The sequence below is a fragment of the Podarcis erhardii genome (assembly GCF_964252035.2).
Source record: "Podarcis erhardii genome assembly, chromosome: 1".
In the NCBI taxonomy this organism is placed as follows: Eukaryota; Metazoa; Chordata; class Lepidosauria; order Squamata; family Lacertidae; genus Podarcis; species Podarcis erhardii.
In genome coordinates, this window is record NC_138497.1 from 32,788,355 (window position 1) to 32,805,343 (window position 16,989).

The 16,989-nt window shown below is 43.5% G+C and overlaps 1 protein-coding gene across 2 annotated transcripts in view; it reads left to right on the plus strand.

Moving 5' to 3' along the window:
- The first annotated feature begins 1,159 nt into the window (after positions 1–1,159).
- SEC23A (SEC23 homolog A, COPII coat complex component) overlaps positions 1,160–16,989 on the plus strand; it is a 34,625-nt gene continuing 18,795 nt past the window's right edge. The window contains exons 1-2 of one of the 2 annotated variants that reach the window (XM_081859779.1): positions 1,160–1,319; positions 8,924–9,160. In XM_081859779.1, coding sequence (XP_081715905.1) covers positions 8,940–9,160 — 221 coding nt within the window. In that variant the 5' untranslated portion in view covers positions 1,160–1,319; positions 8,924–8,939. Of the gene's footprint in view, positions 1,320–1,388; positions 1,564–8,923; positions 9,161–16,989 lie in introns of those variants that run through there. The other variant, XM_081859780.1, reaches the window with a different exon arrangement.

Here is a 16,989-nt window from a genome sequence, read left to right on the forward strand (position 1 = left end):
CGAGATAGAGAAACACCCTCACAACATGAACAAGCGTGACGACACATCCCGCTTGCCAGACATCTGGAAATTAGCCCTCCCCACAAAAACTGACACCAGATCCAGAGGCACACAGAACGCCAACACCAATCAACCACACCAGACCCAAACCCAGACCCTCTCCACAGATGAATTACAGACACCATCCAGTAGCCAATCCATGGTGGCACCTCCGGATGCTGCACCCCCCTGCAATCCCTACACAGATCTGGCTGACACAAGCCACAAAACCACAGCTCGCCCCTATACACGAAGCCAAGCCAGAGCACAACAAAGTACAGTACAGCCATCTTCTCAGGAAAACTCTTCACAAAGTTCAAGAGGTCAAGACACAAAGACTTTAACAACTAATCCACACCTAATGACCCACCTAAGTGGTACTCAGGATATCACTCAAGAAATCACTCAAGATATCTCTCAAGTAATTAAGGAACAAAAGAAGAAAAGGCACACTAGCCTGGGAACTTCCTCTCTGCCCAGAACATTGGAGGCTATACACCACACCCCCTCTACAGTATTTATAGGAACTCAAACACTGAGATCCTGCTCTGTTCCAGTAACAAGAAGCCGAAAGCACCAGCCTGAAGATGACGAGTGAGACCTCGTCGAAACGTCGCCTAGACACCCCAACTTTTACACGGGAAGACACCCGAGGACACCAAAACCTGCATATACACACACATATATACATATATATACATATACATATACATATATATAATAATAATATTATATATATATATATATAGCATATATAATGTTATATATATATAACTATATATACTATCTATATATCTATACACACACAAAAACCACACATTTTCAGATCGCCAGCAAACTACTGGGGGGGGGGGCGAGGAGGAAGGTTTTTATTCATCGTCTGTGTGAGCCTGGCGGGGCAGAAAAGTTTCCAGCAAACGTTGAAATACGGAAGACGCTTGGTGAGGAATCGGGTCGATGACAAGGCTCGGACCAAGGCGCCTCACCAAAGCCCGCTTCCACAGCCGCCGCCTGAGCCGTAGGCGGGGCTCTATCTTTCTCCGCCGCGCTCTCATTCGCCGCCCTGCGGCGGAGGCGGGAACAAACAAAAGCGTCCCGAGGCCCCGCCCCTCTCCGGGCTGCGCCTCGCAATGCGCGCTCCTTGCCCCTTTTGACGTGGCACCGGCTTCCCCCCTCAGCCATGTTGGTTGCGTCGGCACCGCTCAGGCTGCTGGGTTCCCGTGTGAGGAGAGGCTGAAGCGAGCGGCGGAGGCGGCTGCTCCACTGGCTGAGCGACGCAGGTGGGTAGAAGCGAAGGGCTGGGCGAAGGGAAGGGCTGCGCCACTTTCCGAGGAGGAGGAGGGGAGGAGGCCGAAGTGGCACAAGAGTCGAGTCCCGCCGGAGAGCCGCTCGCCGACTCGGCGCTGGGGGCGCGCGCAGCGGGAGAGACGCTCCCCTTCTGACCCCCGGGGGCTTTGGTGCCTGTCGGGGGACACCCCCCGAAAGACCCCCCCCCAAGCCTCTCCCGTTTACTTGTAGGCTGAGGTAAGTCGTAGCGAGGGGTCAGCGACAGGGTGCTTGTTTTCTCCCGTACCTCCCCTCCCCAAAGCTAGAATTGTGATTATAATGTGATTATAAATTTTATAATGTGATTATAAAATACATATTTATATATATAACTGCCCCCCCCTTTTCCCTCTTCCGCTCGCCCCCAGCCCAGGACGAGCGTCTCTCATACTCCTGTAGGTGAGGGGCTGTACTGTGGGCGAAGTGTGTGAGGGAGAGACTGGGAGTGGGTAGGCGGTTGTGGCACACACGGTGGCTGGAGCATTTGGGAACCAAAAGCTTATTCTGCCCCTTCAAGGACCCCGCCTCCCTCCCCGGTTTGGGCAGCGTTGGGTATGAAGGATATTGGGATTTCACATCTGTACTTTACTGAGGAGAGGAGTCAGCGGCCTGAACTACAGTGGTACCTCGGGTTACAGATGCTTCAGGTTACAGACTCCGCTAACCCAGAAATATTACCTTGGGTTAAGAACTTTGCTTCAGGATGAGAACAGAAATCGTGCTCCGGCGGCGCAGCGGCAGCAGGAGGCCCCATTAGCTAAAGTGGTGCTTCAGGTTAAGAACAGTTTCAGGTTAAGAATGGACCTCCGGAATGAATTAAGTACTTAACCCGAGGTACCAATGTAGTACCTTATGCCCAAGAAACGCTGTAAGTAGCTGCTTTCCTGTGGGGTTAGGAGACTAAGAGCGCTGCTCTTAAATCATCTGGATAGTTTGGAAATAAAAGAGGGGATGTGTAAGAAATGAAGCAGGGTGATGTACACAAAGATGTAAAGATGAAGGGGAAAGTCGGGATCATAAAGAGGGAGCAGGAATTGTGCTACATGACAGTGTATTTTGGTCCCTAAATCCAACTGTTTTAAAGACAAAAATAACCCCCACATCAAACTGATGAAATACTGTAGGTAAACATTTGCTAATACATTGTTGCTTTGATTTTCCGCTCTATGGTTTTTCTTCTTTTAGAATGTCGAATGAATGGAGTTCCTCTTCATGCAGCTGACAAATTGCCTCTGGCCCAGAAATGTTAATGCCACAAAACATTTGTTAATGCTTAAGGTGCCATAGGATTCTGTCGTCTGAGCAATGTGTACACTGTGTTCCCACACTGCAGAACTGGCAGTATTTGGCACAAATAATGCAAATCAATTATTAGTAGTAGAGTGAACAGATCTTAGGAAAAAGTCACGCAGTTTCTTTCTATAATACAAGAAGCCTCCATTGATAATCCCCCAGGGTTTTCAGAAAAACAAGCTCGCTCTCCCAAGAGCTTTATTTGTAATCATATGTTTTCCTGGATTTAATATATAAGTTGCAATAGCATTGGAGATTATCTTCCAAGGGAGGGAATATATGTAGTGCTGTACACTCACTTTTGAAAGTGATTCACTTCACAGGTAACGATATCTGCCATAAACAGACATGCAGCATGATACTAAACATACATTCAGTGCAGCCCATTTCAGCCTTCTGACAGCTTCTATTTGTTTGTTTAGAAACTTTAATTTAAAAGTTTTATAAATGTGGGGTATTTATTCTATATTCCACCTTTCTCCTGGTGAAGATCCCAAGGCAGCTTACAACACAAATTAAAAACACAAATTAAAAATAAATACTAAAGTCAGCCAAGCAAGTAGCCCTATATAAGCAGCACTGAAAATGCTTAAAACCATTTAAAAGCACAAAGAATTACCACATCCACTCTCGGGAGACCCTTTCAGAACAGCTAGTTGATGGCCAAAGGCCTGCTGGAACAAAAAAGTGCTTTCCTGCTGGTGAAAGAAAAGCAAGAGGGAAGCTCAGTGCAGCATTCCACAAGGTGGGAGCAGCCACTGACAAGACCCTCTCTCATGTCCTCAACCAAGGTACTTATGAAGGTGGTGGAGCCAAGATAAAGGCCTCCTCAGAAGATGTCAAGGCCCATAAAGGGAGATGCAATAATTATTCAGCTAGCCTGGATCCAAACCATATAGGGCTATGTCAGTCATAACCAGCAAACTGTCTCTGTACACACCAAAAAGTTTTCCTGAATGTTAGGTATGAAGATTTTGTTGAAGTTCAGGGCGTTAATTTTACAAGTTATATTTTAGGGAGCTAATAATCTCTGCTGAACAAAGAGGTAAGTATTTAAAATCATGTTGGTGCGTAAGCATACTTAGGGCTACAATATTAAGCTCATTTACTAAGGAGTGGGTCCCCTTGAACTCACTGGGATCTACTTCTGTTTAAACTTGCTTTGGGGTCTTATGCTGGATTATAACTTGTTTTTAGATATGCTGTATTTACTAGATGTTTGTATAGGTTTGTAGTACTTTTATGATGAGCATCATAGTTCTGGGCAAACTTACTTGGAAGTAAATTCCACTTAAATTGGTACAACTTACAAGAAAATAGGTTGTGTTGTGCCTAGTGTTTTAGGCTGTAATTCGTGTTTGGAAGGCAAAAATAAAGGAAGAAGATGGGATAAATTCCTTTGCCCAGATCAGGTTTTATGAGCCAAAATGTATGCATAAGCTTTGTAAGGTCAGCTATGATGTGGTATTGAGAGGTAAGCATATTTTCATCCATTGGTCTTTAACTGGTGGATTAGAACCCACAAACGTGTAAAAGGGGTTGTACTGGTGACATTGCTATCATTCCCTCCCCCTATATTTTAAGAAAATAAAATAAGGGAAAATGGAGAAGGGAGAGGGGAAGATACTTAACACCAGTATAATAAACACATTAAGTTTGTGTCTTGTATTGTAGACAGGGGTTAAAGGTGAATTTCAGATCTGAAAAGTCTGAAGACGTCTGTTCTAATCAACACGTTGTGTGTACCTTGGTCTTTGTAGAATGTGTAAGCATGTAATAAAACAATGTACAGTGGCTTTTTAAAAAGTGGAAGCATTTCATCCTAAGGTCTTTATCTCACGGATAGTTAATGGATGGTATTCAGTTAAATAATTGTGTGAGGGGAATGACTTCAGTTTACGCAGTGGGACTCCCTCCTCCCCTCTCCTCCCTCGCACACCTCCTAAATCTGCCCCGAGAGTTCCCCTAAATCTGTTATTGGGGGCAGCATTGAGCAGAGAAGGGAAGAGTCATTTTGCTCACAGTTACTTAGTTTGCTTGTGCTTGACACAAGCTTGTTTACATGGAGCTCAGTGAAGCACCCAACCAAATGCCTATAATTTTGAGTTGCCGATGAGAATATTCTTATAGCTGGCTATATGCATGTCTCTGGAAGTGCAGAGTTCAACTGTAAATCTGTATGTAGGGCAGGTATTGCTTTTGTTCCTTCATCATATTTATTGCAAATTTTGGTAGCAAAGAGCCAAGTACACATTGTATGCAAATACTCAAAATCAGAGTCCTGACACTCTTTTTCATTAAATAAATTTTTGTTTGGAGGAAAGTGTGAAGAGTAGACAAGTGGTAGGGAGGGGCACAGAGAATGCTAAACTGTTTTCCTTCTCACTGTTTATCATATTCAAATCCCCCTCCCCTCAAAGACGTGTTCCCCCTTGGGATTTTTCTTTCTGTAATGGGAAAAGCTACTTTGGGTCTGCTGTGGGTATGAGGCAGACAAGGGAAGACCTAAGCACCACCTCTTCCCACCTCTTGCTTGATTTATTGCTCTCTGATTTTTCCACGTTTTGCTAAGTTATTCAGCTTCTTCCCTCCATGGACCTTTTGACAACACAGTGTTGTGCTTTTTTGCATGGGCTTCGGCTGGGGTAATTCTGTCAATGACAGCAATAAAATAAGAGCTATTCGTTAAAAGCAGAGTTTCAGGGAGCTGGCTGCTTATAATTGCAGGTCAGAGGGCTGCATTGGTGAGCTCTGCAACTTCAGCAGAGATTCTGCTCTCTCTCCTTGCTCCTCCCCAACTTGCAGCATCACTTTGTGCTGCTTGGCAAGCTGCTGTTGAAACCTGCAAGTTTCAAAAGTTTTTTTTTTAAATATAAATATTTATTAAGGTTTTTTTTATATAAAAGAAATGCACAAATAATAAACAGCATTGGTTATATCGTAACATAATTTCATAACTTATTTGGACTTCCTCACGTTTTCTGCTCCCACTTACATCGTTGAAAAGTTTTTCAAGCAAATTATCAACTTGTTTGCAATCTTATATCCAATCATTTAAATATAATCTAACAATTCTCCAAAAGGTTTATGTTTTCCTTAATCTGACTTATCATCAAATTCCAGTCTAATTTAGTGGTGGCCAGTTATTTATGATCAAGCATCCTTCTTAACATTCAACCAAATTACAATATTTTTGTAAATAAGTCTTAAATTTCTTCCAATCTTCTTCAATCCTTTCTTCTCCCAGGTCTCGGATTCTGCCAGTCATCTCCGCCAGTTGCATATAGTCTATCAGCTGCATCTGCCACTCTTCCAGTGTGGGTAGATCTTGAGTTTTCCAGTTCTTGGCGATGAGTATCCTTGCTGCCGTTGTTGCATACATAAAAAATGTTCGGTCCTTCTTTGACACCTTCTGGCCGACAATACCCAGGAGGAAGGCCTCTGGTTTCTTAGTGAAGGTATACTTAAATACCTTTTTCAACTCATTATATATCATTTCCCAGAAGGCCTTCACTTTAGGGCAAGTCCACCAGAGGTGAAAGAATGTTCCTTCATTTCCTTTACATTTCCAACATTTGTTATCAGACGAATGGTGTATTTTGGCAAGTTTAACTGGGGTCATGTACCATCTGTATATCATTTTCATTACATTTTCCTTCAAAGCATTACATGCAGTGAAGTTCAGCCCAGTGGTCCACAACCTTTCTCAGTCCTCAAACATAATGTTATGCCCAGTGTCCTGTGCCCACTTTATCATAACCGATTTAACCGTTTCATCTTGTGTGTTCCATTTTAACAGCAAGTTATACATTCTTGATAATACCTTAGTCTTTGGTTCTAACAATTCTGTTTCCAACTTTGATTTCTCCACCTGGAACCCTAATTTTTTGTCATTTTTAAAAACTTCTTTAATCTGGGCGTAATGTAACCAGTCTCGCACTTTATCCTTCATTTTCTCCAAACTCTGCAATTTCCAATTGTCTCCATCTTTTTCTAATATTTCCCAATATTTTGGCCATTTGGCCTCCATATTGGGTCTTTTTTGGGCCTTAGCTTCCAGAGGTGAAAGCCACCTTGGAGTTTTGTTTTCCAATAAGTCTTTGTATTTTGTCCAGACATTAAATACTGCTTTCCTGACAATATGGTTCTTAAAGGCCTTATTGATCTTAACTTTGTCATACCATAAGTATGCATGCCTGCAAGTTTCAAAAGTTTATTGATGCAGACTTGTTCAGTACAGCTGGATAATACAGCTATTAGAAACACCTAAATTGAAGCTTGAGATTTCCCCCCAGTGTACTGAAGCTACAGCTGCTGCAATAAGTGGAAGGTATTTTGTGGGTAATATCATTTTATGATTGTGGAATTCATTCTGGAGTAGGATCCTGAGAACAATCATTATTGACCATGGTTCAAACTTCTTTCAGAAAACCAGAGTTAATACTAATTATGGTTTGTCCAGGTCAAGACATAATGAGCTACTGTGGTTAGTTGAAAGTGGAGACTAAGGTTTCCACTCTTGTGGCTGCACTGGAAGAGGAGAAGGGAGCCCATGGTGCACTGTTGCATGCCAGTGCAGCCAGTATGATGCAAATGCATTGTGCAATATAGATGTGCCCAGGGTAGGTTTTTGTGGTATTATCTTCCCATCTATGTCACTCCCTCAATAGTCCACTTGCAACATTGATACTTGCCTATAGTGCTTTTATTTATTTATTGCTTGATCTGTAGAACCTGCACAGCAGCTTACAATAAAATTACACACCTACAATAAAACCATACATGTACAATAGAAAGTATTTTGGCATTCAGCTTTGGAATTCTAACAAATAAAACTTTTGGCTTTACATATACAAAGCCACATCGAACTGTTGACAGGAGTTTGGTATTAAAATAACAAATATAAATCAGGCTGTTTATAAAATTTCTTACTCACTTTTCACTATAAGGTCTCAGGGCAGGTTACAATGATATAATATTTCCCCCCTCAAAAAGTAAAACAATTAAAAGTAGAGTAGAAAAATATAAATTCAATAATAATAATAATAATAATTTATTATTTGTACCCCGCCCATCTGGCTGGGTTTCCCCAGCCACTCTGGGCGGCTTCCAACAAAGATGAAAAGTACACTAAAATGTCACATATTAAAAACTTCCCTGAACAGGGCTGCCTTCAGATGTCTTCTGAATGTCAGGTAGTTGTTTATCGCTTTGACATCTGATGGGATGTCAACAAAAGAGGTTGGTCTCGCAAAACAAAATACCACACCTTAACTGTCAAAGGCCAGGGTAAGGAGTTGTATCTCCAGCATACAGTGCAAGCTGCACAATGAAAATGCTACCTAGGCACACCTCTCTGGGGAGGGGTTTTCACAATTTAGGGGCTGCTGCAGACCCAGGATACATGAAGAGTGTTTGGCATGGAGAGTACAGATAAATTGAATAATTCCTAGATTATGAGTGGAAAGGTTGGAGGAATTTTACTGAAGACATTGCTGTTGCTGAGCTTGGTAGCTCTTGAATATATTCACTATTTTGTCTTGCTCCCCCCCCCCCCCCGTTCTGTATTGCTCTTCTAGTGTGTAAGTCTGGTTTGTCATATTTAAAACGACCAAAGGTTTGTTGGTGTGATAATAAAGAACTGTTGTATTATACTGGATACTTTCATTGCAGTTCAATTTGTCCAATGTGAGTGGTGTGCCATGGTGACTGTACTGCTGAGCTGCTGCCATATCTGATGTGTTTACCAAGCTTTGAATAATACAGCAATCTGTAGCAACCACATATGGTGGTGTGTATTGCATAGTACCAGTCTGAACTTGCTAGTTAAAGAACTTAAGAGGTGAATGAACCCTTCCCCCGTGCACACTGTTTTGAAATGAATGGGAGTGTGGTAATCCTTGTGATATTCTTTTGGATAACACTTCTCAAATCAAAGTTACTTTGCAGGTCAGTGTACTTCCGAGCTGACACTTTATATTGCTGCAATGTTACAGCCGCTTGAGAGATGTATGTATGATATCTCTTTTTTAATATGTGTACTGGCAATACTGTAGAATGTCCACTATCCAAATGCAACGGAGGCTCCTAGTTGTTTTTTGTTTTCCCGCATGTAGCTCTATGAAAAATGTATGTCTTTCGAGATGGCTAGTAATGCAGGTAACTTGGAGGTGCTCCGTAATGCCCATTCAGATGAAACAAGGCTTGGTTTCTAATTCATTCTCCAAAGCTTGCATGTATCCATTAATGTGTGCTTCTGTTTCAGAAATAAGAACGCAGTGATGGCAACCTTCCTCGAGTTCATTCAGCAGAATGAAGACAGGGATGGCGTTCGATTCAGCTGGAATGTATGGCCTTCCAGTCGTCTTGAGGCTACAAGGATGGTGGTTCCTGTGGCCTCTCTGTTTACACCATTGAAAGAGCGGCCTGACTTGCCTCCCATTCAGTATGAGCCGGTCCTGTGCAGCAGAACTACCTGCCGAGCTGTTCTAAATCCATTATGGTAATTTCAGATAAAGAGTTTTAAACTTTGCATGGATATTAGTACTTTATTATTGTTAAAAAAGTTATTTTATGTTATTTATGTTCAGGAGTTTGAAAGACAAATTTATTTTCTGACCTTCCCTATAAAAAATGTTACAAATAGTATCTTGGACATTTTAAAAAAAACACACCCTCACAAATAAATACAAAATTATGCACAGCACATAAAAGATATTATCTGAAGTGCAGCTCATTATGGGTGATATCCAGCTTCAGTCATGCTTGGAGTTAAGTAACTTAATTGATTTCAATGAGTTTGTTTGGAGTATGATTTGGATACTTTCCAAAGTGCATTTCTGAAGTTGACAGTATCTGTGAGCATGCCTTATCTACAGAATTTTTCTTGCTCCATAAAGTTATCCATGACAGCAGTTAGAAAAAAATGGCCAAAAAGTGTAAATAGTAAATACAGTTCTTATTTTGTAGTATTTTTTTCAAGGGTCTTAATACCTTATTCCCACAAGATCTTTTTTAAAGCAAGTCCTGTTGATTGTAACAGGACTTTAAAAACATACTTATAATGTATGGTTCTTTACTGAAGCTGTTTTCTTGTGGATAAATTAACTGAAATCATACTGCCTCATGTGCACACAGAGCTTCTATGTGATGCTTTATGCGTGCACTTGCCATGTACAAATTGCAATATTTTTTTTTAATGTGCTGTGCTGCATACCATTAACAGAAAAGGTATCCCTGAAATTTCCACATTTGGTGACATGCCAAAAACAATAAATACCAAAATAAAGGTAACACTGGTGCCACTTTGCTTCTGCAATATTATCAGCCACTCACTGCTTAACTAACTTGCAGTCACACGACTAACAGATTATTTAATATAATTGTTCTGCCTTTTGTTATGGTGCATGGCAAGACACAACTCTAATTTTATTTATTTCCCTGAATATTTATACTTTCCCCAGCGAGTGTAAAGTAATTTGCAATAATTGTAAGTGAAGCAAAGAGGTACTCGCATTGTGTTAAAAATAGATCAGCCAGACAGCAATGGAGAATAAGAAGGTGAGGTTTATTGCCAGGCAATAAGGTACCCAGTTGGAATATTTTCCAAAGAACTGGGGACCCCGATTGACAGAAATCCAGAGGTCTTTATACCTGAGCAGAACACAGCAAATCATTGATCATGAGACAATCAGGAAGGATTCACAATATTGTCAGCGAGAATCAGCCAATCAGCAAGCGGTTGTCACGCAACTTGACCCCCGGTCAAACCTTGGTCAGCACCGGATTCCAGTTCTGCTTTCCGATGCTTGTAGTGACGCTCTGTCTAACCTTTCCCCCAGTAATGACAGGACAGGGAGCTTGGATATTTTGTGGTTTTGCTCTTCCTGTTCTGTGGATTAATTTAGCCTGTATCTGAGGGGATTTTGTACCAGAATCTCTGATTCATGTCTTTCCCCCTTGTCCCGGGTGCACAGATATTTAGGGGAAAGGTCGGCTCTAACCTTTTGCCGTTTCAAGCAGTTTGCAGCACAGCTTCCCTTTTGATTCAAAATGAATTATAAAGTACTGTAATCCTTGATTTGTATAAGCATATGTGGATATATATTGAATATATTGAATATATTGGTTTCTGATAACTGATTATGTGGATAGCATAGGGGTAGCCCTTCTCCCTTGCCTCATTCCCCCCTTTTCAAGCTCAGAGAGAAGATTCATCTGACTCCTGAGCTTGAACACCACTCAAGACATCAGAATAAACCGTTGCTTCCTGCAATGGGGCCTGTTCCTGCACCGGAACCGGTTCCCTATGCATTCGCTCGTAACCATCGTCTTCCTCTGGCTCATCTGGCGCTGGTGGCAAAGCTCGATATATTGCCAGAATCTGAGGGTCAGTGAGATGTTTAACATTGCGGGCTATCATTCCTCTAAGCAAAGACAGACAACAAGGGATTACAGAAAGAAACAACAGAAAAACAATTCCTCCTATAGCTAAGGCGGTCAGAAGGCCATGCACCCACCCCTCTCCTGGGATCCATGACCACATCTTTCCCCAGGGATTCTGAGTGGGTGTGTTGTCAACTACCAGGGATTGAAGTTTTTCCAATTCATCCTCGATTGTCTTGTTAAGGTCGTGGAACTTAACCTGGCATTGACCTTTTGGGACAATTTTACAAAAACCGCCTGAACGTGCAAGGAGGTAGTCTAAAACCAATCTATGGGTCATCGTCAGTTGGTTCAAATCCTCAACCTCTGACTGCAAAGAGCGCAAGACATGGGTGGTGGCATTGATAGATTTTTTCCAGCCTGCATGTAAGAGCAAACCGTGCTTCCTTATTTTGCTCGGAAACTACTCTTGGGTAAATTCCATTGAGAGGAATCCTATAAATCCACCCCCAACGCTCCCTACAGAATTTGTCAGATAAATTTCATCTTCACAGTGTTCGCCTAGGGCCGTCCTTTTCCGTCTGCCTGCAAGACGAGGTACCATGTGGTTGACCTCCACTGCAACCGGAAAGGTGAATGCCCCTACACCGACACACTGGAAATTTCCTGGGTGGAAATTTGTCGCCAATCCATCATATAGAAACCAGAGGTTAGGATCTTTAATCATCCAACCAGAACAAATGGACCCTTGTCCGGTGAAATGAACTGAATACTGAGGAAAGTATGGGTATAAATCTGATGAGGTCGTATTGCCCTGGTAGGAGGCATTGTGGGATCCCCAAAGCCAAAATTTATCCGAGCATTGGGTATAATTTCCCAGCCATCCTTTGTCAATGTGGTACTTAACTTGGGGCCAATACTTCCATTTGGAATTCCATACTCCAGTGGCATGACAACAAAACATAGACCTTTTGTGGTTCTGGTATATCTGATATATCGATAGGGGATGTCATTCATTTCAGTAGGTGGGGCTGCAAGGAGACCACTCTGATTGTAAAGTAGGCCTGCCAAAACAACATCAGGATCCTTGATTAATCCTGGTATAAGGGACATGTCTGCTACTTTCCTTGGGTGTTCATAATATAGGGTAGCATTCTCCCCATATATCTGGAACATGTGTTCAGCATGGTTTATAAAGACATTACCTACTACCATTGGGCCTCTCTGGAGCCACAAGCACATCAATATCAACAGAAGCTTCATTTTCATTTTCCCCATGTATGCCTTCAAGGTTGAACCTTATCAGTTCTGGCTCTAGGTCGATGTTAATACTGAGATCCTTCTTGTATACACAAAATACAATGATCAGGACCAGAAGGAGCGAAATTGCAACAATTAAATAAGGTAGCAGGTACCAGAACATACCCTTCAGTGAGATATAGCCTCCCGCTCGGCCGCACCCAGTGGACTTATTGGTGGTCCCCAGGTTCTGATCGAACTGGTGAGGTCAACTCACACTGTATACACTTTGCAACTGCTACCTTGAAGGGACCTGTGGGTGGTGGAGGAAATACAGCTACAGTGACCAGTATAGCACCAGGAAATGCTCTTTTGGGGAGGTGGGTAGGAGAAGCTTCGTATGGCTCTCCTTGGTTCCCCTGGCATGTACTCTTCCCTTGTATGTGAACTATTGTCTTGGACCTGCTTGTGCCCAATCTGGTATGTAGAGTTCCCAAAGAAAGAAAGGGATGTAACAACCGTATGCCCAATCCACCCACTTGTCACGAATGTCCCCCTTTTGTCCACCCTTGTTATTGTTATTTGCACTAAGGGTTTATGAGCAAAATCTGGCTGGAATTTAGGATTGACCGAAATTTTAACTGGTAGGGGTCCTCCCATACGCTGGTGCAGCTCCAAAATCTTCCAGTGTGCGTAGACTCACTGGCTTCCAGGTGCAGTGAGAGCAGACCTGTAGTCCCGTTGCCCGTGCTCCTGCCCGCTTCCGGAGGGGCTAGGTGCAAGGTTTCCTGGTGAGCTTCAGCTTCAGAGGGTCAGACGGGTTCAGCTCACAGTTCCAATGACCCTCAGACCGCTTCAGACGAGAATGATGAATCCACGGGGTTACTTCCGCTACTTTTACTGCAGTAGGTGTGGCCAGCAGAACCGTGTAGGGAGCTCTCCAGCGAGCCGTCAGTGGTTCGTCTTTCCAATCTCGTACCCACACTCGGTCTCCTGGCCGAAAAGGATGAACTGGGTCGGATAAGCAGATGGGAATGCGCTGGAGACACCACCTGTTTAAATCAAGAAAAACACGGGAAAGAGCCTGGATTTGCTCTGCTGTTTTCTGCCCCCCCCACCTGAGTCAAGTCTGCTGTTTTCCCCCTGGCTATTGGAGGTGGTCTCCCATACAAAAGTTCAAACGGAGAAAGTTTCAGTCTCTTTGTTGGTGAACATCTGATCCTAAACAAAGCTATAGGCAACATGTCTATCCATTTACAATGAGTTTCCTGGCACAATTTCGCTAATTGCGCTTTCAGAGTCCGATTCATCCTTTCTGTTTTTCCTGAACTTTGAGGTCTATATGCCGCATGCAGTTTCCATTGTATTTGCTGTACCAAAAAGTGTTGGGGAATTCTTGAATCCTTGAGGCAACCTTGTCCACGTTAACTGAGTCTTTGTCCCCTTGTAAGGATCCTCCCATAGAAATGCAAATATTGGCTGACTCTGGGAGGCAACACGGCAACAGAAAAATGCATCTTTTAAGTCCAATACTGTAAACACAGTTGCCTCTGAGGGAATCAATCCTAGGAGGTTGTAAGGATTGGGCAGACATGGATGCAGAGTCTGTATTAAATTATTAATCCTTTTCAGATCTTAGACTGGGCGAAACTGATCTGAATTCGGCTTGCGCACTGGAAAAAGTGGAGAATTCCAGCTGGACTGGCACTTTACCAAAAGCCCATATTGCAAAACTTATCTATATGCAACTGCATTCCCTCTGCTGCTTGTCTAGGGATTGGATATTGTCGAGTTGCTATCGGCTTTGCCCCTGGTTTTAAATTTATTATGAATGGGGCTATATTCTTTGCCATGCCTGGTGGGTTGTCCTCTGCCCATACTCCAGGTGGGGCTCTCAGATTTTTGGGAATCTGTGAAATTTCTTTTTTGAGAGTCTTTACTTGACAAAGCCACCATCATTCTCCATGCCTGTTCCCTAGGCACCTCTACTGTGACTATCCCAGATGCAGCCTGGGGTAATTTCATTTCTGCCCCTTTTGGTGTGAATGTAATCTGTGCTTGGACCTTTGATAGAAAGTCACGTCCCAGCAAGGGAATTGGGCATTCAGGCACATACAGGAATTGATGTGTAAGTGTTTTCCCTCCAATCTGGCATTCTTGAGGTTGCAGAAACGGTTTTAGGACCCTGTTGCCTGTGGCTCCCACAATTGTCACTGCTTGGTTGCTTTTTGCCTTTAATGGCTTCGTGAGCACCGAAAATTGCACTCCAGTGTCTATCATGAAATTTACTAAACGGCTCCCCAGTTTAACCGAGACCATGGGCTCCTGGGAGCCTAAAGAAAGAGTTGAGCCCGGTCTGTCCTATGCATTCTCATTCTCATATTCCTCCAATTGCGCTAATCCAACAAAATCTCTGCTACTTCCTCTGTTTCTCACATATCTTCCTGCTTGCATCCTTCCTCTCTGCGATCCCCATTCACGTCCACGTTCCCTCTGATCCCTGAATCCACCTTCTCCCTCTGCTTCCCTTGCATCAGGGCACTCTTGCTTCCAATGACCTTCCTTCCTGCAAATTGCACATTGATTCCTTCCCAATGGCAGTCCTCTTCCCCTTCCACTTCTACCTCCACGTGCCCTACTTGAACCTCTCCCTTGGGCACCTGCATCAAATGCCGATCCTTGGCTGATGGCTGCAGCCAAAAACACTGCCTTTTGCTTCATTTCCCGAACTCTGTCCTTCTTAACCTCATTCTCTCTGTTCAAGAAAACCTTTTAAGCGATTGCTAGGAGCTGATCCATTGCAATGTTTCAAAAGCGTCTAACTTTTGTAATTTCCTCTTAATGTCCGTAGCACTCTGAGCCACAAATGCCGCATTTACCATTTGCTTACTTTCTGGGGCTTCTGGATCAAAGGCCTGAATCTGTAATTGCATCCATTAATTTCCATAATTTTGAACTGTCATGGCTTCCTGGGGTTCTTAATGAATTAGTTTGTTCCCCCCATGCTCCAGACATTTGAAATGTACTGGTTCCTCCTTCCGCTCCCTCTGTCTGTGTCTGCCTGACTGACATGTCCTGGTTGAATTTTTCCTCGGGAGGGGAGGGTAACATGCTTTGATCTAAGGCAGCCGCTTGATTTGGCTGGGAAGGCAAATCTGGAAGGCTAGGCACATCCAGCGTTGCTTGAAAAGGTGGGGCTGCCTGAGAAGCTTGTTGTGAGTTATTTACCGCCAGCTGAGATGGGCTGAGCACAGGTATCTGTTGGGCTTATCCTGCCATTGCATTTTGACTTGGCAACACTTGCCCTGAAGGCGGCTGCATTGCTTGATTTGTGCTGCTATAATTGTATGGCGGTGGAGGGATTCCCTCCTCCTCTGGCGGAGCAACATAAATTTTTCTGTCAGCTGCAGAAGAATTTGTGGTTTTCCTGGCTTCCTGTCTTACAGCAAAAATCTCACAGTTGCTATTATTTCCTTTTATTCTGAGCCAGTCCGGATTTTTTAAACAAATAGTAGTCCATTTTGAAATATAATAAAACTGCTCCTTAAGCAAATCCGGTTTCTGCATTATTGAGTCCATAACTGCTTGACATAGCTCAATCCTGAAGGTACCTCCCCGTGGCCAATTTTTGACCTGTTGGGGCCAAATCTGCTGGCAATATTTCTTTAAAACCTCCTTACTTGGTTTGACCTCTCCCTGTTCTTCTGGAAAAACTCTTTTAAAATTTTCTAACATGCATTCTAGGGGTGTACAGGCTTGAACTGGTTTTGAACATTTTCCCCCCATAGTTGTTCTTTGCAAAAACTTTCCCTCTTCGCCAGGCAAGCTTTTAGCTAGGCCGTTTCAAAAATAGGACAAGGAAACCCACAGCACACTTCCCCTTTTTTTTTTCCTTGCTTTCCTGCACTCATTCAGAACCCTTTTCTCCCTTTTTTCCTCTTTCAAACACTCTTCCTTTTATATATATCACAGTCCTTACTCATTCAACCACAAGTCCCGGGACACTCTTCCATTCGATCATACACACACACACCGCCCTTTTCGCCCCCCTTTGCCTGCGGCGAAACAACTTTGGCAGAGAAACCCACACACACACACACGCACAGCTGTTCTGTTTCTTGTTTTCCTAACCTTTTCCTGCAGAACTCCCTTATTCCCTCCTTTTGGGCTCACCCAGCTTCTCCTCCCTTTCCCTTCTGGGAATCCTTTCCCCTTTAACGGGAGGTTACTAGTGGGTCGCCCGAGTGTTGATCAAGCACTCATTTTTATCTCAACTCACCGTGAGTTCCTTCCGTGGCGCGCTTTTCCTGTTGGCTCACGTTCAGATTCTCCTTCCTCGGTCCTTGCCTCCGTCTTGCCGGGGATCCGGGCCGAGGCGATTGCCCCCCTCCTTCGGAAATGATGTCCGAGTGGCGCCTGGAGCTGGAACAAGGTCCCCGACACGCCCCCCCGCAAGAACCGAGCGAGGCTCTTTTGGGTTAAAAAAACCCTACTGGCCTGTCTGATCCGAGTCACGGCACCAAATGAAGCAAAGAGGTACTCGCATTGTGTTAAAAATAGATCAGCCAGACAGCAATGGAGAATAAGAAGGTGAGGTTTATTGCCAGGCAATAAGGTACCCAGTTGGAATATTTTCCAAAGAACTGGGGACCCCGATTGACAGAAATCCAGAGGTCTTTATACCTGAGCAGAACACAGCAAATCATT